At 29.4% G+C, this 21,881-nt stretch overlaps 2 protein-coding genes across 4 annotated transcripts; both read left to right on the plus strand.

Moving 5' to 3' along the window:
- The first annotated feature begins 8,212 nt into the window (after window positions 1-8,212).
- LOC107843830 (polygalacturonase-2) lies at window positions 8,213-14,254 on the plus strand. 3 transcript variants are annotated; one of them, XM_016688228.2, is made up of 9 exons: window positions 8,213-8,585; window positions 9,412-9,543; window positions 10,103-10,270; window positions 10,474-10,494; window positions 11,464-11,671; window positions 12,136-12,217; window positions 12,585-12,693; window positions 12,912-13,028; window positions 13,795-14,254. In XM_016688228.2, the coding sequence occupies exons 1-9, from the start codon at window positions 8,328-8,330 to the stop codon at window positions 14,053-14,055; spliced, it is 1,356 nt and encodes a 451-aa protein (XP_016543714.1). In that variant the 5' UTR covers window positions 8,213-8,327; the 3' UTR covers window positions 14,056-14,254. The 3 variants fall into 3 exon arrangements, with proteins under 3 accessions (XP_016543714.1, XP_016543716.1, XP_016543717.1); XM_016688230.2 differs by having other exon boundaries at window positions 13,802-14,254; XM_016688231.2 differs by having other exon boundaries at window positions 13,805-14,254.
- A 3,985-nt stretch (window positions 14,255-18,239) lies between these two features.
- LOC107843831 (zinc finger AN1 and C2H2 domain-containing stress-associated protein 11) lies at window positions 18,240-21,881 on the plus strand. The gene is made up of 2 exons (XM_016688233.2): window positions 18,240-18,553; window positions 20,986-21,881. Exons 1-2 carry the CDS (start codon window positions 18,455-18,457, stop codon window positions 21,706-21,708), a joined length of 822 nt encoding a protein of 273 aa, XP_016543719.1. The 5' UTR covers window positions 18,240-18,454; the 3' UTR covers window positions 21,709-21,881.

Here is a 21,881-nt window from a genome sequence, read left to right on the forward strand (position 1 = left end):
TCGCGGGAGAACTCAGCAAAATCAAGTCTAATGCATGGGTTTGCCCCCATTGACTTTGACTATCATATGCAAGTTCCCGTAAATATTAACATGGATGAGTTGGAAAAAATGATGCATAGTTTGTAGATTTTTTATTCATGTAAATTATAAATTTTGGATCATTTTGCAATCAATAAAATTCAACATTCATTAATTAACTATCAAGTATTATTAATTTATTATATTAAGTAGTACATGTTTTGTATATTATTGTATATATCTTCTATACACATGTATGTTTAACGTATATATTTAATGTATCCAAGTGTATATGTTTTACAAATTAGTATATAGCTATATATATATACATATTGTAGTATATATAAATGTATATTGTAGAATAGTATATATTTTATTTAAAGTAGTACATATATATTGAATGGTGTGTATATATCTTCTATGAACATATATATTTAACGTATACATGTGTATATGTTTTATAAATTAGTATAATATAACTATCTATATATTGTAATACATATATATTGTAGTATATAGTTTATTTAATTTTAAAGTAGTACATATATATTGAATGGTGTGTATATATCTTCTATAGACGTGTATATTTTACACATGTGTATATGTTTTATAAATTAGTATGTAAGCGTGTATATATATATATATATATATACTTTATTTAAAGTAGTACATATATATTGAATGGTGCGTATATATGTGTATATATTATATCTTCTATAGACTTATATCTTTAACGTATTCAAGTGTATAGATTTTATAAATTATATATATATATATATATATATATATATATATGTTGTAGTATATACTTTATTTAAAGTAGTACATATATATTGAATGGTGCGTATATATGTGTATATATCTTCTATAGACGTATATCTTTAACGTATACAAGTGTATGTGTTCTATAAATTAGTATGTAATTATATATATATATATATATATATATATATATATATATATATATATATATATTTATATATACACATATTGTTGTATATATATATATATGTATATTGTAGTATATATTTTATTTAAAGCAGTACATATATATTGAATGGTGCGTATATATGTGTATATATCTTCTATAAGCGTATATATTTAACGTATAAATGTGTATATGTTTTATAAATTAGTATATAACTATATATGTATATATATATATAACTATATATATATATATATTGTAGTGTGTATATATATTTATTATACTATTGTATATTTGTAGTATATGTTTTATTTAAAGTAGTACGTATAGTCATATATAATTATATATTGAATGATACGTATATATGTGTAATTGTTTATATATATTTTAAAAAATATATATTGTATAATTGTAGAGTATATAGTGTATATTGAAATGTATTTAGTGTATATAATTGTAGTGTATGTAGTGTATATTGGATTTTTCATTTTTTTTAAACGGGTTTGACCGGTTTTTAACCGGGTTTGATCGGGTTTAGGTGGGTTTAACCGGGTTGGGTTAAGTGTGCCGGTTCAGGGTTGTTTTCAACATTTTTAGTGTTGAACCCAGAACCGGCCCGACCCACCTAACCCCAACTCGGACCGAAATCGGCCCACAACCTAGTTAAACTAAACGGGCCGGTTCCGGTTTGGCCCGACCGGCCCACTTGACACCTTTACTTTCAACTGATATAAGAACTCAACACTCCCTCGCACATTATACATTTGGAGCATCTATAAGATAAGATGATGGGCTAATAAACTATGAATTGAGATGGATCTAACTTTAATATCCTAATAAGAAAAACATTATATCTGTCTCAATCTCGAAAGTTAGTTAGCTTAAGAGGTGCATGAGGATTTTCCAAAAATCCAGGATCATAAAAGATGAGGAAATTAAACTCCTTATATGATTTTGAACAATTCATAAATCTTAGATTAAACTTGAGAGTTGAATTAGATAGGATATCGCTTTTCTTAACATTGATGGATCGTTTTGTTGTGATGTATAGTTATTATTGGAATCATTTATATATGTTAATATTTAAATTATAGTGATGGAATAAATTATTTATATATATAATGAATAACTAATAAAAAGGGCATAACTAATAAAAAGGGCAGCCCGGTGCACTAAAGTTACCGCTATGCGCGGTGTAAGAAGAAGGGCCTCACCACAAGGGTGTATCGTATGCAGCCTTACCTTGCATTTCTGCCAGAGTCTGTTAATGAATAACTAATCCTGATATTAATTATCTAAAATAACTCTTTCTCAATTAAACGAACCATAAGTTATAATAACATTATGGTAATTGACACAATAATAAAGAACCAAACTCTCAATAAATAATTGTTAACCAAAATGGTTGCATTTTAGGACAAGGGTGACGATTGATGAACAAACATTGGTTCTTAAATTTAATGCAATGTTTTGTTCCATTCATCTAATTTTAGGTTTTGGTTGACTTCTAGTACATAAATTAAATTCAATAAACCAAACAGACTGATAACTTTGGTCCGTCGAACCCATAAATTTAAGGTTAGATTCGCGTTTAAAGACTGACTCAAAATTTAAAATTTATGAATTCTGTTTTATTAGTTTTTTTTTAATTTTTTATTTTGTGCATGTTCAACGAGTTTCTTTAGAGAATTATATAGTTTAAATCAAATTTATTGGGTTCCGCCAAATTCCTGACATGTATTGTGTTGGCAAAATATATTATAGTCCCGCCCTTGGTCACCTATTATTAGTGGCGAATATAAAGGCAAAAACGGGAGCACGTGAACTCATGATCTCAATGCAAAATTAGATTTTGAGTAAAGATCCAAAATCATACATTATCTTTGCCTTAGACATAAAATAATACATATTCTTTCAACTAGAGCACTAATAGTCCTTTTTATTTAGTTAAGTGGTGCATTTTTAGTCATAACCCTGACACCATTAATTTTTTTAACAGCAGTCAAATCACCTTTCTATCACACTATTTTTTCCCTCCAAAATAAAAAAACCTCACATGCAAAATGTTGCTGACAAACCTCACCATTAATGTTTTAGGTGGCAACCTTTTATGATTATGTTCCTATCCCAAAATCTTTTCAAGTGGAACGTTTCACAAATATGACATTTAATCACCTAAAAAAAAGTTAACTCGGAAGGTTTTGTAGTCTAAGAGCCTGAGTTGCAGCATATGAAGCTTCTCTTAGGCAAAATCTTCGATGCTAATGAAAATTCTAACCAACCTCTACTGAAGATTCTGGAATCACCTAACGTAGAAGTTGATGTCATCTTTGATCTTCATGAGTATTATCAGACCATGAAATTAATAGATTGAAACAATTATTGATGTAGTGATACAGAGAAGTCTGAATTGTTGATGCAGCGTCGATGCCTCAAGGCTTATTTGATGTGTTTTTCAATTGATTTCCTTTGTTTAATGGTGCTCGTATTTACCTGATATGAAGATGAGAAGCTTCTGTTAAAAAAATTAACGGTATTAGGATTGTGTCTAAAAATGCACCATTTTTTAAACAAAAAGGACTATTAGTGCACCAGTTGAAAGAATATGTATTATTTTGTGTCTAAACCAAAAGATAATGTATGATTTTGGGCCTTTACTCCTAGATTTTTTATGTATTTATTTTTTGAGAATCGGTATTATAATATTATTTATTGACACTAATATTGCAAGAAAAATAAATAGTGCATTTAGTTGAATATTTAGTTATTTACCTAAATAATTATAGATAAATTTCCACTAAATATTTTTATTCCTTCTCTTTTTAACAGTACACCCATATTCTAGAAATTATAAATTCGCCTGTTAAAACAATTGTGATATATTCTAACATATGTAAATTAACTTTAAGTCTGCTAGAAGAAGTTATTACCTTCACTTAACTAACTTGGCCATATCACAATAGATTCAAAGTTGTTAGATTCATTATTCCAAAATTTGTTTGTTCCCGTAATTTTATTTCTATCTACAAAATGAAACCACGTGTCACATGAGGGTTGATTATTGATAACAAATATAGAATCAAGAGGTTTTACTAAGAAGAAAAAAAAAACATAGAGGAACATGTGATTATGACTCAATTGATTTTTGTAGTTATCCATACGGATAATTCAGGTTTGCTTATTTTTCAATACCTTTTACAGCAAGCATGTCGCACAAAACTTATTTAGTGCGATTTATATCTCTTATGTAATTTGTATAGGTTATTATTACATAGGGAATTTTATCCAATACGCATAAAGTACTCACCACATAATTACTCACTCAAAAGATAAAAATTACAACGACTGCGAATTAGTACGGGATTAAAGAAAAACATAGAGGACATGTAAAGAAGTTCTTCATTATCATCATTAATTAACTTGTCATTTCTCAATAGTTGTTACATTTTGATTAATACTAAATTCTTATGGCTAGGCATTTCTATCCAATATATAATTAAAGATAATATATATTTCATTCGTTTTAAAAATATTTATCGTATTTTTCATTTACATGTTCCTTAAGAAAGTATTAATTAAGAGGAATTTTTTACTATTTATCCTCATTTACATAATTAATTTAATCTTTATTCATTAAATATTTACTTTATTGAGATGTTTATAATCTTTAAGAACAAATTACGATTAGGAATAAAAGATAATTAATTTTGTTTTGAACTTCTAAAGTAACAAATATTTAGATACATATATTTTTTATAAGGACGATAAATAGTTTGAGATGGATGATGTATGTATTGTAAGGAGATCTAGAGCATATCCATATACAAAATAATATTTAAATTAAATAGTTTTTAATATTATTACTGTAGTTCAACTTATTATGAAGAGTTAGAATTTTTATTAAGTTACTTGTTGATCTCTATTATAATTGTTTTTACTTGTAACATAATTATTCTAACTATAAATTGATACCTTTAGCAGAAAATGGCTCTTATTATATGATAACAACTAAAGTACAATCAAACGTGTTATTAATTATATTAATTTTAATACATAAATAATTTACTTTTTAATCGACAACTATTTTCAATAAATTTTAATTCATGAAAAATAAATTTCAATCACAAATCAACTATGAAAAGCATAATTTTATTGATAAAGAATATGAGTATATTTTGTCCATCGATCCATTGATTCTTCTCTCTTGATTTTCTCCATAATTCGAGGGTCATTCATAGCGTATTCCTCGAATGTAAGGGGATTTGAATTTGATATAAATTTTATCCGTAATTCGAGGGTCATTAGTAGTGTATTTCTCAAACATAGAAAGATTTAGATCTGGATTTGATTTCCATGAAAGTACTATTTGGATTTTGTAGATCTCATATTTGATTATCACGAAGTGAGAGTTTTGACCTATTTTTGTGAATATTCTATGAGTTTATCAAATTTCTGAAATGGTTGATCTCTTTATAAATATTCCATAAATTTCTGAAATATTTGTCTGAAACGGTCGATCTCTGAAATGGTTTAGAGCAGTGTAACAACCAAGCTAGATTTATAATATACTAACATCGTTCAAGAATTTTAATAGAAATTGAATTCTTCTTATAACAACGACTAAACACACTCATTAATGATTCACCCAAAAGGCCATCGACATATTCATTACAATTTTTTCTTTCTATAAACTATGCTCCATATAAAGAAAAACAAAAGCATAAAATATTTCCATTTAGGGAATATTAATTAATTAAATATAAACAAAACACGTATAAGTGATATAAAGCTAATTCCTATATAAAGATAAATAAAGGCTTAAAAGAAGTGTTAAAAACATAAACAAACAAAATTTAAGTTATTCACGACATGATCAGTCTTCATAACACGTAATAAAGATAAAAATAATATTAAATAAATTTACTTCTTTTTTAAATTTATTTATATTTTAAAGACGATGGTGACTGATAAGAGTCGTAATTCAAAAATATTTATTACGAAAGTTATGAATATATATAATTCGGCATGACCGAAATATACATTACTTGATGCAATGGAGAGCACCTAATTAGCATAAACTTGGTTCATGCATTTAATTACCAAATGTGATTTTTGGTTAAAAGAAAAAAGGTTACTAGTTAGTAATGATTTTTCTTTTTGGTTGTAGCTAATAATTTCATGGTTAATTGATGACTCATTTAATTATATTTTTATTCTTAATTAGATAATAATAATAACTTTAGTTTTTAAATACAATAATTTTTAAGTATCTTGTATAATATTTTTGTCCTAGATCCTCATGCATTTTATAATTATTTTCTTCGTAAAGTCGTTGGTTTGATAAGGTTCTACCCATTAATGTAAACTATAAATTAACATTGTTTTTTTTTTTGAAAGATCGCTAACATCGTTGCTACTCCATTCATATTTGCTACTTAACTAATTATAAAATAAAAATAAATTTGTTTTAGTAATAATGTATTTATACTTGCTTTTACTTGTAATTTATGTTGATTTTTATACATGATGGTAATGTATATAACTGATAAAAAAAACAAAATTCATGTGGTATAAACAAAAACAAAACAAATAAATCTTCTTCATGTGAAGATCATATGGTATACAAAAAAAACAAAATTCAAGTTATTCACGACATGACTAGTCTTCAGATAAAAAATTTATTAACAGATTTGCATGCATTTTAAATTTATTTTTTATTTATATTTCAAAGATGAATTCAAGACAAATTTGATTGGGGGGGTGGGGGGGGGGGGGCTAGAGTTTGTAATTCAAAAAAGTTTTAATTAGGAAAGTTAATGATTTATATAATTTGGCAAAGCTAATTTATACTAATATGATCGAAATATACACAACATTGTAATTAATTGAAGCAACGGAAAACACCTTAACAAAAAATTTGGCTCATGCATTTATTACGAAATGTAATTTTTGGTTAAAAGAAACTAATTAGTGATGATTTTTTTTTTTTTGGTTGTAGCTAATAATCTCATGGTTAGTTGATGTTGCTAACTGGTTATATCAGGTTAGGGAAAAAGCATCGTTTCCATCCTAAACTATACCTGAAAAGTCTAAGCCACACCTAAATTATACTAGTGACCTATTACATACCTTAACTATAAGAAAGTGATATTATTACCTCCCCGCGATCCCCATTCTAAGGCGTGTGTGTTACACTTATTTTAGGCGCATCCAGCCTATTAAATAACGAAAGTAAATGGCTAAAAACATTAAGGGAAAAGTCAACGTTTCTACCCCAAACTATAGTTGAAAAGTCAAATCCACACCTAAACTATATAAGTGACCTATTACACACCTTAACTATAAAAAAGTGATACTTTTTACCGACGTGGTGCTGACGTGGCAGCGCGTGTAAAACACCACACTACATGCAAGTGGTGGTAGCCTGATAGGGTGTAAATAGTTTCACTTTCTTATAGTTTAGGTGTGTAATAGGCCACTAGTATAGTTTAGGTGTGGCTTCGACTTTTCTGGGGTGGAAACGATGTTTTTTCCCTATCAGGTTATTATTATTATTTTTTGCATATCATCACTACATTAAATATTTAATGATAGTGACAAATTCAGAATTTTGGGATTATGGGTGTCTCCGAGAGATTCGAACACATATTGATGATCAAAATTTAAAGATTCTGCCCAGGGTCGGATCTACAGTTTCGGGTGGGAGTTTTCGAGAATCTCTACCTACTATCGTAGATCTCGTAAATATATGAAAAAACAAAAAAAGTCAATAAAATTTTGTAGATGGAAACTCACACACAAATTTTAGGCTGATTTGATGGCATAGAAAGGACCCTTGAATTAAAATCAAAGCACTCAGTTATCTTATTGGCTTCCTGATGCTTTTTGACTATTATACAATTTTTTATATAATTATACTTTATTTGTGTCAAATTTAATGGGTGTTGAAGCACCACAAAAAAACGCGTAGGTCCGTCCCTATTTAATGAAATTAAAATAGATAACAATCTTAATACATAAATGAAGGTAAATAGATAGATCCTACCTCCAAATCATATTTTTTTAATGAACGTGAAAAAGAAAAATACGATAAATAATTTAAGACGAGAGCCAATAGAAATTGGCAGAATGTCAAAGAAACTCTTTCGTCTAAATCTCTCTCATCCAAATTTAAAATATTACAACTATAGCCATAATTATCTATAATAAATTCAAACCCTCTAAAATCTATAAATAGCCAAACATTTTGTTATATCACTTTCATACCCTCTCATCATTCACAAAATATTTTCCATACTTTCCTCCATAACATTCTTTGTCACAATTCTTTTACAATAGAAATTTTTTAAAACCATACCATATTATAACAATATATAATATCATGTCTATCCAAAAGATTATTCTTCTCATTATTCTTTTTGTTCTATCAATTTCAACTTGTAGAAGTAATAATCTTGAAGAATTTGGCCATGACTGTCAAGCTTACCCTTCTTATTTGGAATCATTTATTGAAGGAAATAATATTCAAAATGAAATAAGTCATTATTTCAATAATATTAAGATGGTTGAAAATAAGGTTAAATTGATTGATGTTAGTAGCTTTGGAGCTAAGGGTGATGGAAATACAGATGATACTAAGGTAAGTATTTTCAATATTGGAGTATTTATTGGAGATGAAAAAATTGTGTTACTTTCTATAATTAAGAATTAGACATTATTGTTGATGTTTAATTTAGTGATTAGAAATTTTCATCAAAAATTTCTCTATTTTGCTAATATAATATCATTATTCATTTCCACATGAATAATTTTATTTTTCAAAAGATATTCTTCAACCGATCGATAAAGTATCAGAAAACATTTTCTTGAAAAATATTTTTCATAAAAAATAATTACCAGAATAATATTATTTTTCTCTATTCATTATATCAAACACATTGTTAGAATCAAACGTTTATCATCATGTCCAAAGGTATAGCTAATAGCAAGAACATAAAATTTATTTCTTAACTAAGCCCACCAAGCAAACGCCATAATACTCAATCATGACTCCGATCAGGACCATCCCATCTCCCTTGTGGGCTTTGCCATAAGAAAAATGCTGGCGTTACATGTTTGGCATATTTCTTAACTAAGCCCACCAGGCAAATGCCATAATACTCGATCATGACTCTGACCAGGACCATCCCAGCTCCCTTGTGCGTGGGCTTTGCCATAAGCAAGACGTTGGCCTTATATGTTTGGCATAAATTTTATTTCTTAACTAAGCCTACCAAGTAAATGCCATATACTCGATCATGACTCTGACCAGGACCATCCCAGCACCCTTGTGGGCTTTGTCATAAACAAGATGTTGGCGTTATCCAACACATACTACATGTGTGAAATTTCTTGGAAGTTGAACTTACTACTGTTGCATGTACATTTGCTAGTGTTGCTTATCGTGTGCAATGATCTTATTACAGGCATTTAAGCAAGCATGGCAAGATGCATGTTCATCTAACACACCTGTGAACTTTGTGGTTCAACAAAACAAGAATTATCTTCTCAAAAATATCCATTTTTTAGGTCCATGCAAATCTTTCATTTCAATGCAGGTTTGAATATTGGTTACTTATACTTATTATTACTTACATTTTTTTTTTAAAAAAAAGGGCTTTAGTACGATGACTACAACAACAATATATCCAGTATAGTCACATAATAAGGGAAACTTAGGAAAGGTAAGGTGTATGCAATTCTTAGAATCCCTACCTTGTGCATGGGCGGAGCCAGGTAGGTCGAGGAAAAAAATCACATTGTTTATACATAGTTAAAATTATTTTTATGTACACATAACAAATGTTGAAATTTCTTTGGCTTCTATAATTTCCTTTGTGAAATTCTGGTTCCACCATTGCCTTTGTGGGGGTAAAGATATTGTTACCGATAGACTCTCGGCTCAAGAAAAAAAAAATATTTTTTTTAGAATAAGTTTGAAAGAAATGCAAGAGTCAAAACTATGATGAAAATATAAAGAAAGAAAGTAATGACATTAGAACTAGTAAAAATAATTTAAGTTAAAAGAAATAACAGTATCAATAATAATAGTAAGAGTCTTTAGTACAAAATTGAGTCTTTAATCCTTCGTTTTTTTTTGTTGAAATTATTATGCAGATTTTTGGAACCTTAGAAGCATCTGATAATATGTCAGACTACAACAATGATAGAAGGCATTGGATTCTTTTTGAAAATGTTGAAAATTTAGTTGTTGGAGGAGGGGGAACTATCAATGGAAATGGAAATATATGGTGGCAAAATTCTTGCAAAATCAACAAAAATCTGGTAATATCATATTAATTTTTCTTAGTTTTAGGCTATGTTGCTCCAATTCAAAATGTAATCGACTGCATGTGTCAGATCTTTCAAAATAACGTATTGCATCACATTTTTTTTAGAGAATTCAAGCAATATCTAGTATTTTTTCTATATAATTAATTAGTTGCCTAGTACTGATTGTTAATTACTTTTTTTTTTTTTCTATGTAGCCATGCAAGGATACACCCACGGTACGTTCATTTGATTTTATATATGTTATATATACATACATATATATATATATATATATAAGTAGTTGAATTATTAATTTTTTTTTTCACTCTGACTTACTCGATACGTATTTTGGATCTTGATTAGTTTGAATTAATGTAGTATAAGGCTCATTAAATAGAGAAACATCCCCTATATTATTGATTATTTGATCCTCATGACTCAAACTGGAGGCGGATATAAAATTTTGAACTTATGGATTCTTGATTTTAGAGAAAACAACTTACTGAGTTCTGAATATATTATTAATATATATCAGTAGATCGATCTCTTAATTAATACAAATATATATCGTTAGGGCTTAATCAGGTATAAATATGGGTTTTGTTGTTTCTTCAAAGAAATTATTATACGAGCAATATCTCTTTAAGGAAAATTAATTTTTCATGCTTCAAAGCAGTTTTTAGGGCTGGCTATTCCGTAAAGCCGCTAAAGCAATGGCTGGGGGCCCCAACTTTTTTGGAGCCCCAATTTTTAAGTTAGAAGATAGTTCACAATGGTAGTATATCACACACAAATTTTAACGATAATATCTATGTGATTCTAAAATATTTTTACTAACTGGCAATAAAATGCACGTATGACGCACAAAATGCACATAAGATACACGTACGTAGCACGATATGCACATACACCACACAAGATGCACACAAAAGCTAATTTTATTGAATATATCTGAAACTTTTTATTAAGAGTTGGCTTTAGGCCATCAAATTTGTTGAGCCGCCCTTGACAGTTTTTCTTAGATTAAGTATGTTTTCCTATTTCCTAAACAGTTTTAACTAAAGTTACTAGATTTTGTCGAACTCGTATAATGAAACTCTAGCTTTATGCCTCTGAACTATCGAGACCTTTGATTTAGGATGGAACGATGAATTATTTATCAACTTTCTAGTTATATATTAAGACTAAAATTGTTTATTCCACAGGCCTTAACTTTCTACAATTGCAACAAGTTGAAAGTGAAGAACCTCAAGATTAAAAATGCACAACAAATTCATGTATCATTTGAGACATGCACTAATGTTGAAGCTTCAAATTTGATGATCAATTCTCCAGAAAATAGCCCAAATACTGATGGAATCCATGTAGCAAATACTCATAATATTCAAATATCTAGCGCTACTATTGGAACAGGTTTATTTATTTAATATCTTTTTTAGTTAATCGTCAAAAATGCACTTAAAGTGTCCTGATTTTTTGAGCTTCATATCCGATTTATCATGTGTGTGAGTTTCCTATCTGAACTATCATTAACTAGTTAGCAACTGACGTATCTGATAGTTCAGATATGAAACTAGTTGCCGATAGTTCAGATGTGAAACTAGTTGGTGATAGTTTGTGTGGGAAGTGATCACCAACTAATTAGCAACCGATGCATCTCATTGCTAACCAGCTGTTGATAGTTCAGATTGGAAATTAAACTCACGCATGTGATACTTCAAATATGAATCTCAAAAGATCGGGATACTTTATGTGTGTTTTGAACTTTTCACTTTTTATTTTCTTTTACAAATTTACAAAGAAATGAGTATTTTTTATTTAATGAACTAATTAATTAAATTTACCAACTTGAATGATATTTTTAATTTGTTGGATAGGTGATGATTGTATTTCAATTACTAGTGGATCCCAAAAGGTGCATGCCACAGATATTACTTGTGGTCCAGGTCATGGTATAAGGTACTATTTAAGAAATTATATACTATCATTTATCTATTTCTTAAATGGGATAATATTACTTTTAATCCCTTGATTTTTTTGGTAAAATTTTTATTTTTGTCTTAATGATTAATTAGTTAGCACATTAATCTCCAACAATTGAGATGTGTGCTCAAGTGTATTATATATTTGAACTTTTTTTTATAAGTTAGTATCCTAGCACGTTTAATTAACATAACATTTTTCTATAATCTAATAAAACAACAATAATTATTGATGAAATATTCTTTTGGTATCTATAATCTTTTGTGTAATTTTGCACTTATCTCCTTTTTTAAAAAAAAAAATTAAAATTATTTTTAAATTTTTGCATGGTTGATTTTGTTAGTATTGGAAGCTTAGGATCTGGAAATTCAGAAGCTCATGTGTCTGATATTAATGTATATGGAGCCAAATTTTATGGTACCACAAATGGACTTAGGATCAAGACTTGGCAGGTATTTTTCGTTCGGTGTTTAATATCCGTATTATTAAACTTCGACCAAATTTGAATTCGCCTTATGGCTTATACTTATGATTAACTTTCTTTATTATATTGGAAAAATGTTCAAATTTTGACTCGTACGATGTGAAAATATCTAATTTTGTCCACCATTAGAAATTTGATCATTCATATGTTCGTCATTACGTTATATAATATGGTTTAATTATGCAGGGAGGATCTGGAAGTGCTAGCAACATTAAATTTCAGCATATTGATATGGAAGGAGTGGAGAATCCCATAATTATAGACCAAAATTATTGTGATCAAAATGATCCATGTAAAGATCAGGTAACTAATTAAGGAAGAATTTACTTGGTACATGTCATTATGCTAGACATAAATAGTTACATATCACCTACTATTGTAAATCGATCGCTTAACCTAATAGTGTAATAAATTATCAGTCGTACAGAAGTTAAACTACGCTCTGAGGTGGAGCCAAAAGACTACGTACATATTCGACAGAATCCAATGGCTTATCAATTGTACATAACTTAAACTATGCTTAGAGGTGGAGCTAAAAGATTACGTACAAATTTGAAAGAATTTAATAGCTTAGCTTATCCACTTAATCAAATGTGTGAAACCTAAAATTCAAAACTTAATTAATAACCTATGATGTTTTTATTCTTAGTTTTAAAGATCATAAAGTTTAAATCTTGATTCTTCCTGTGCCTACGCCGTTAGTATACTAAAGTTAAAATTCTTCTTTTTCACCCAAATTCAGCAGTTTAGGTGAAAAATGTGGTGAATCAAAACATCAATTTAGAAATTACTAACATACGATGTTTTTATTCTAAAATTTAGAAATCCTAACATTTAAATCTTAATTCTGCCTCTGCTTACACCGTCAGTATACTGAAATTAAACTTTTTTTCTTTTCAGAATTCAACAGTTCAAGTGAAAAATGTGGTGTATCAAAACATCAATTTAGAAATTACTAACATACAATGTTTTTATTCTAAAATTTAGAAATCATAACATTTAAATCTTGATTCTTCCTCTGCTTATATCGTCGGTGTACTGAAGTTAAATCTTTTTTTTTTTTTTCCAAAATTCAGCAGTTAAAGTGAAAAATGTGGTGTATCAAAACATCAAAGGCACAAGTGCAACAGATGTGGCAATTAAATTTGATTGTAGCAAGAATTTTCCATGTGAAGGAATTACAATGGAGAATGTAAATTTGGTAGGGGAAAATGGAACTTCAAAGGCTATTTGCAAAAATGTCCAATTCAGTTATACTCAACATGTTTCACCATATTGTCCTGCAGAAGAAAGTTTTCAAGATTGGCTTTTGAATTATATTAATTCTTAAATAGGGTATATTGATATTGGTATTAAATAAAAAAATAATATTCTCTTAGGGGATTTGTATACTAGGTGTATATTTACATAATAATACAATAGAATAAATAAAGGATATTGTATGTAGGAGTTTTAATATGATCATAGTATTCTTTGTACATGCAAAATAATCTATGGTTGTATATATAATAAATAATATCCTTTTGATATTTCTCATGACTTATAAAATATCATTAATTATTTGATAGCTTCTTTTTTGCAATAATGATTGTGTCTATATATACAGCATATATTTTTCATGGATAATATAGTATTGCATATGTATTACTCTTGTGACAACTTAATCATATTATTTGATTATTTGATTTGTATTAGCTATAATTATAGATTATAGATAGAGTCCTATTACTCACTCTGGTCCATATGAATTATTTGAGTAAATTCCCTGAATGATCATTCATGTTTGGTAAATTGCCTTCAAATATCACTTTTGTTTCATTTAGGACAAAAATATCATCCAACTCTTCCTAATTTAATTGGGTGTCAACATCACAGTGTCAAAATTGGCTTCGAATACTGACTTTTAAAAAACTAATTCAAAACAAAAATAAATAGGAACTATTAAATTTCTTAAATAGGACAAAAATAAAAGTTTCCTTTATTTACTTATTTATTTCACCACTTAATAAAAATTTTAATACTCAAATACATATACGAATTTATACTCATTTAATTTTTTTGCCATTTATTTTATATACTAAAGATTCTTAAAATGTAAAAGAAATAAAAATGATAGATTTCATATTTTAGATGTTAAGTTTGTTATTTATGTGCAAATAAAAGAATAAAATCCACTTTTTTGAAGAAAAGAAAAATTATTTAGTCTTGAAACAAATTGAAGTTTTTAAGAAAAATAAAATGATTCCTTTTTTAGTACTATTACAAATGGATCTTTGAAATATTACTCAATTAATTATTGTTTATTTTTCACGAATTTAAAATGAGGTAAGGATATAAATTGAAATTTAATTGTATAATTAAAAAATATATAAATATAATAATCATGAAAAAAAGTGAAGAAACTAAATTAAAAATAATAATATTTTTTTTCCCAAATTTTATGTCTTATCTTACGGATTTACTTGATTTATTTATGGGCAATTACTTGCGAAAAATCTGTAAGAAAAAATTCATCCTTTCACTATATTTTTATCAAAAATTATCTTGCATAAGAATTACAAGTAATCTACGTCCAAAATAAAAATTGTAGGTAATAATACATATTAATTTTTTTCTCATCAAACTTTGTTTGACAACAAAAAAGATCGTAGGTTTATCATCGATTTTCTTGGTAAATTTTTTTATAGGAAATTAAATTACCTAAAAATTATTTTGTATAATCTCTAAAAAATTTTCACGTTATATACATTTTTCTTACTTTATTAGACATAAGTTTGAATAAATAGATTTGAAGAGCTAACTATGTCTAATTAACAAAATAAGTATAGTTGAGTGATATTTTTATCTTAAATATAACAAAAGTAATATTTGGAGGCAATTTCTAAAACATGAGTGACTATTCATGGAAATAACTCGAATTATTTTAATATTTTTAAGGCTTATTTATTTGCACTTAATGGAGGTATGAATCTGAATGGTTCAGACTTCAGACCATTAAGTACATTTGTTTTTTTATTAAGATTTTAGCTCTTAATAGGTCTGAATAGGTCTTAATCATTCAAATCTAGAATCAAGTCTTGATAGGTTTGAAGAGGAATTCTGGTGTTGGATAATATTCACTGTCACTCTATTCATAATCATCACTACCCACCACCACCATCGACAACAAATATCGCTACCAACCATTATTATCAACCGCTACCACACCTACTACCTCTATTATTCTGATATAATTATATTCACCGCCACCACCGCCGTCAACAACACCACCATCATCAACCACTACTCGTCAATCTTTACTACCGACCAGCTCATCTATCACAACTAGCACCACTGCTAACTATCACTAATACATCACAACCTCCACACATTCTTCGATCGCCATCACCATTGTCACTAGTAACGCCACCTCTACCACCACTTCAACCACTACTATCGCTATAATTTATTTCTACTAACAACTATCTCCACCATCACAACTAACAACATCTCCAACTAGCACCATCACATCGTCAACCATGATGCATTCATTTTTCAGCTATCACAATCAACACCTCCAACTACTAACATCAAGTAACGTCACATCACAACCACCACCACAACTATTAACCGCCACTGTCACAACAGTCACCACAATACCAACCACCACAACTATCACCACCAACATTACTAATCACTAACATCAATCTTTATCACCGCAACCACCATTATAAATCATCTCCACTATCACTAACAAACATAAATATACAATTTTTTTCAATCAAATACTCCGTAATAATTTTGTTGCATTAAATTACATACTTTTCTGATATATAATTAATTTTTAACTTGAATTGTATTTTTTATTTTATTATATATGCATCTAAAATTTTTTGCACATTCAGATGTTGAAAAACAAATAGTCTTAATCATTCAGTTTTCAAATCTAGAAACAACATCTTAATCATTCTACATTCAGATTCAGACGTCTGAATCTTAAAAAAAATAAAAAATGAAGCCTTAGTAAAATTATCAAGTTGTTTGACTAAATTATCTTTTATCTTTACTTAAAATAAGTGATACTCGGTAATTGTTAAGAGACTTTTAAAAATAAAATAAAATAGTGTAAGTCATTTAGTAGCACAAACTAAAAAGTCATACTACTTTCTTCATCCCATTTTAACTGTTCACTTTATTTGTAACAAATAGTTTTTCTAAATTACTTGTTTATTTATTAAATTAATACAAAATTAATAAGTTTTTTCTCATTTTAACCATATAATTGATATTTTTGAAAGTCTCTGTAAGTTTCAAAAAGTATTTTTTTTTTTCAAAGTAATTGATAAACGTAAATTAGTAAAATTATAAATCTAATTGATGATTTCTTATGAAGCGTGTAAATAAAAAACTATACAAACTAATATTAGACAAAGGGAGTACTAGTTAACACTCACTTCGTCTGAAAAAGAAAGATCTTTTTTGACTTGACACGAAATTTAAGAAAATAAAGAAGACTTTTAAATTTTATAGTCTTAAATTAAAGTTATGTCAAATGTATCAAAATACCCTTAAATCTTGTGGTCTCAAACATGCTACGTGAAAAGTTGAAAGTAAAATATTATAAAAAAAGAAAGAATTATTTTTTTTTAACGGATAACAAAAAAAGTAAGTCATTTTTTTTAAAACTAAGGAAGAGTACATTCTTAATTCTCTAAGTGCCCGTTTGGAAGAGATTATAATTTGGTCAAAATAGATTATAATCTCTTTTTAGCTTAAAAAGGTGTTTGACAAATTTCAAATTCGCTTAAAAAAAGTTGTTTTTGGCCCTTTTAAGCTAAAAATAATAAACTGCAAATGGGAGTTTATTTTTTTTCAACTTATAATCTATTCCCCCATTGACCAATTAAATGACTTTTTTACCCTTATAATTTTTTCTTATTTCAAAATTGTCCTCTTGTTGCCTTTATGATTTTGTTATGCTTGTCAAAGTTAGTTATTGGTTTCACCTTAATAAAGTAATTATTGGTTATGCTAATGCATATTGACCACGTGCTAGAAAAATTTGGTGGTACTTTCTTTCCACAAAATTTGCTAATGCATAATTTAATATATATATAATGCTAATATATATATATATATATATATAATATTAAAATATATATTAATTTTAATTTAAATTATTTTAGTAATAAAAATTAATAATAATCAATTCTATATATTATTAACAGCTATAAGAGTATTTCAATCATTGTAATTAAAAAAAAGTATTTAAAAGTATTATTTCTCAAGCACATCAATAACTTTTTTTCAGTTTCAGCATTTTTATCCAAATACTTAACTACTTATTTTAAAAATAAGTTCAACACTTTCAAAAACACTTTTAAAGAATTTTTTTTTTTTAGTCATTTTTTTTCCAGCTTATCCAGACGGGCTCTAAAGCCAAATATATTTGGTTTAGTAAAGAAAGCATTATTAAAATAGACCCAACAAGAATTAGAAAATTACAATTAAGTCCCCTACCTAATGAGGAGACTTTGTAAAAACTCCAACATTGAACTTTTGCTTAATTCTCAATTCCAAGATTTTTGTGTAGGCAAAAACCCAATACACCCATTTACCAATTCTCCCTCTCAAAAAATCAAGGGAATTATTAATTAAATATTAGCATAATTTTTTTTTAAATAAATACTTTCAAATTCTTGATTTATTTATCTTTTTCTAATTTATTTTTGTTTGAAGAAGTTGATTGAATGGGTACACCAGAATTCCCAAATCTTGGAAAACATTGCTTTGTAGATGAATGTAGGCAGATTGATTTCTTGCCATTTACTTGTGATTGTTGTCATCAGGTTTTCCTCCCTTTCTTTTTGCTATGTATTCTTGCAAATTTATGTTTATTTTGAACAATTTTTAGTTTTAAGCCTTGTTTGTTATTTGGTATTTGGTTAAAGTTGAAATCTTTTATGTTTTAGTGAGACCATTTAGTTGAAATTAAGGTATTTGATTAAAGTTGAAATCTTTTATGTTTTAGTGAGACCATTTAGTTGAAATTAAGGTTTTGTTGTTGTTGTTGTTATACTCACATTAGGTGCATTCAGTGTTTGCTGGAGCTCTCTTTGTTGTTGTTATTGCTCCCATATATGTATGCCCTTTTCCAAATTGTTTGGCTGGCTTTATTCAAGCTGAGGGTGTATCGGAAACAATCTCTCTACCTCCCGAGGTAGGGGCCTAGGGGGTAAGGGTTGCGTACGCTCTACCCTCCTCTGACTCCAAGTTAGGGGGTAAGGTTTTGTTGTTAGTGTATAACGGCCCAACCCGCTAGTGATATTGTTCGCTCCGGGCCTAGACCCGCACAGCTTTAAAATGCTTCACTAGGGAGTAAGACTTGCTTACATATATAACCACTTGTGTTTTTGCCGATGTGGGACTCCTTATCCTAAGTTGGGCTGTTACATAGTGTTTTCTAGAGTCTTTGTAGTTTGACTATAAAGATATCTAAAGTCACTGTAGGGGATTCGGAGTTTGGAATTGGAAAAGGCTGAATGGTTGTAGAGGATTAGATTTATTTTGCTGATTCCTGCTATTTTTGATATTGAAGCATAGTTGATTCATTAATCAAAGGAGAGATCTTGATGATGTTTATGAGAATACAGTGATTGGGAGAAAATGACCTTGAGTATTATTCTAAGGTGAATTCTTTTTCGGTATAGATGAGACCTGAGACCAATTAGTTGAGATTAATGTTTACTTGTTATTGTTGAACTCACTTTAGGTGCATTCCGTATTTGCTGGTGTCTTTCTAGTTTGGCTGTGGATTTGTAAGTAGCTGTAAGGGATGAGTGGGAGATTTAAGAATCTCTAGTTTGTCTTGAAAGGAAAATTTTTGGATAACTGGAAAGGAAAGGGATGAATAGAGCGGAAAGGATTTAGAGGATTGACATTGCTCAATCCAGCTATTTTAGTATTGAACTATAGTGAATCCACTAATCAAAGACGAGATCTTTTTGGTCGCAAGCTGCATTTGAAAATTTTTCTTACCCGATTTTGGTATGTTCCTTTTTCTTTGTGGGGTATGCGAGCATAAAATTTTGAACTTGATGATGTATTTGAAAATTCAGCAAGTGGGAGAAAATGATCTTGAGTATTATTACTTCGCCTTACTCCGGCTCTAGCACCGAAGGAGCAGCGATAAATCTGCTACACTTAAGAAGTTGATGTACAGGTGTTCATTTATTTTAGCTTGGCTGCTTGAGAGTAATTCGTCCTTGTTTCTTTGTTTTGATATTTTCAATGATCTGGTTTTTAGTTTCCAACTAAGTTTCCTTTCAATTATTCATAGTTTTTTCAGTGTGTAAGTTTGCTGTTTGCTGGAGATGTGAAAAATGAACAGGATTCTGATTAGAAATGTGTTGCGGAGATAGAACTCCATTGTATCTTTATTATTTTGAATGTGCTTTGACGAGCTTTTCCTGTGCTCTATTCTCATCTTTGTATTTACTGAATAGCACCTTTGTAGAAAGTTTGAGCCCTTTTCCTTCTGGTAACCCTTTTTGTGTTGCATTAGTTTAAGGAAACTTATCTGTAGGGTTTGTTTTGTGGTAGCTGTAGGTGAGCACGTTTAAAGTTGTTCGGTAACTAATTGCGAGTTGACCATATCTAAAATGGACTTACTTTTTCGTATGATGGCGTTTTGACATTGCAAAAGTGTGCTAATCTGTTTTGTGTACTGTTTTCGATTTTGCATAATTTCGTGCCGTTACTGTTCTTTTAAGCCGAGGGTCTACCGGAATCAGCCTCTCTATGTCCATGAGGTAGGGGTAAGGTTTGTGTGCACTCTACCCTCCCCAGACCCGACTTGCGGGATTACATTGTGTATGTTGTTGTAGAAGTGTTCATTCTCTCCTTTTATCTATTACTTTCTTCTCTTTTGTGGTTCACATTTATGATGTTCTGTACAGCAGAACAAAATTAGGGCGATCCAAATTACATAAAGTTCGCATAGCCCTGGACGGATCAAATTTGGTCTCCTCAGTGTGCATATGGATTTCCTTTAGGTTTCTTTCGTTTTGTGCGTACGCAATTATTCTTCATGGTGCTCTATTGATCAGTGGATGTTTTATTTGCCTTCTTTGCTTTGTTAGTTAAATTGGAGATAAGTAGCTGCAAATTGCTGTATTTTGATCCTCGAGTACCCGTGATGTACACACTGTTGCTTTTCTAGTTTTCTTTAATCATCTTTGTGACCTAAAACTGGGCTTAATGCAATTATAAAACTTTGCAGGTGTTTTGTCTAGAGCATCGGAGCTACAATAGACACAACTGTCCAACAGCGAACAAGAATGATGTTTCTGTGGTCGTTTGCCCACTCTGTGCGAAAGGAGTACGCCTTATTCCTGATGAAGACCCGAATATAACTTGGGAATCACATGTGAACACCGAGTGTGATCCATCAAACTACGAAAAAGCCACAAAGAAGAGAAAATGTCCCGTACCTGGCTGCAGAGAGATCCTGACTTTCTCAAACATAATCAAATGCCGGGAGTGTACCATCGATCATTGTTTAAAGCATCGGTTTGGACCTGATCACAAGTGTCCTGGACGTAAGAAACCAGAATCATCAGCATTCCCGTTTGTGAACTTCCGATCTGGCAGTAGACAAGCCGAGCCCAAGAAAGCTCCGGCCACATCATCCTCTAGTTGGACCTCAACCTTCTTCAAGGCAGCTGAAGCCGGAATGGCAAAACTAGGCAGCGGAAGAGGCCAAAGCAGCAATGCTACAAACCATAGTGGGAGAGCCAGCGGGCAAGTTGAGCAATGCCCACAATGCAGTCTAAGGTTTTCTTCAGTCACGGCTCTCGTGAGTCACGTGCAGAAAGTCCACGAAAAGAACGGTGTCATGAACTTGACAGTCGATGTCTGCCCCAGATGTAGTAAAGGCTTTCGCGATCCAGTGTCCCTTGTGGAACATGTCGAAAAGGAACATAAAGGAACTTCAAAGGCATAGATGGAGGCCAATGTAAAGAAGGAAATTGCAGCCTTTCCTATTGTAATTTTTTAACTTAGAACAGTAGTCAACACATTTGAGAATGAGTTTTAAGTTTGATGCACCGTCGGTGTATTTTCTTTTTACACCATCACGTGACTTTTAATTGCATTGTTTCATTGTTTTCTTGAAAA

The sequence above is a fragment of the Capsicum annuum genome, chromosome 10 (assembly GCF_002878395.1).
Source record: "Capsicum annuum cultivar UCD-10X-F1 chromosome 10, UCD10Xv1.1, whole genome shotgun sequence".
In the NCBI taxonomy this organism is placed as follows: Eukaryota; Viridiplantae; Streptophyta; class Magnoliopsida; order Solanales; family Solanaceae; genus Capsicum; species Capsicum annuum.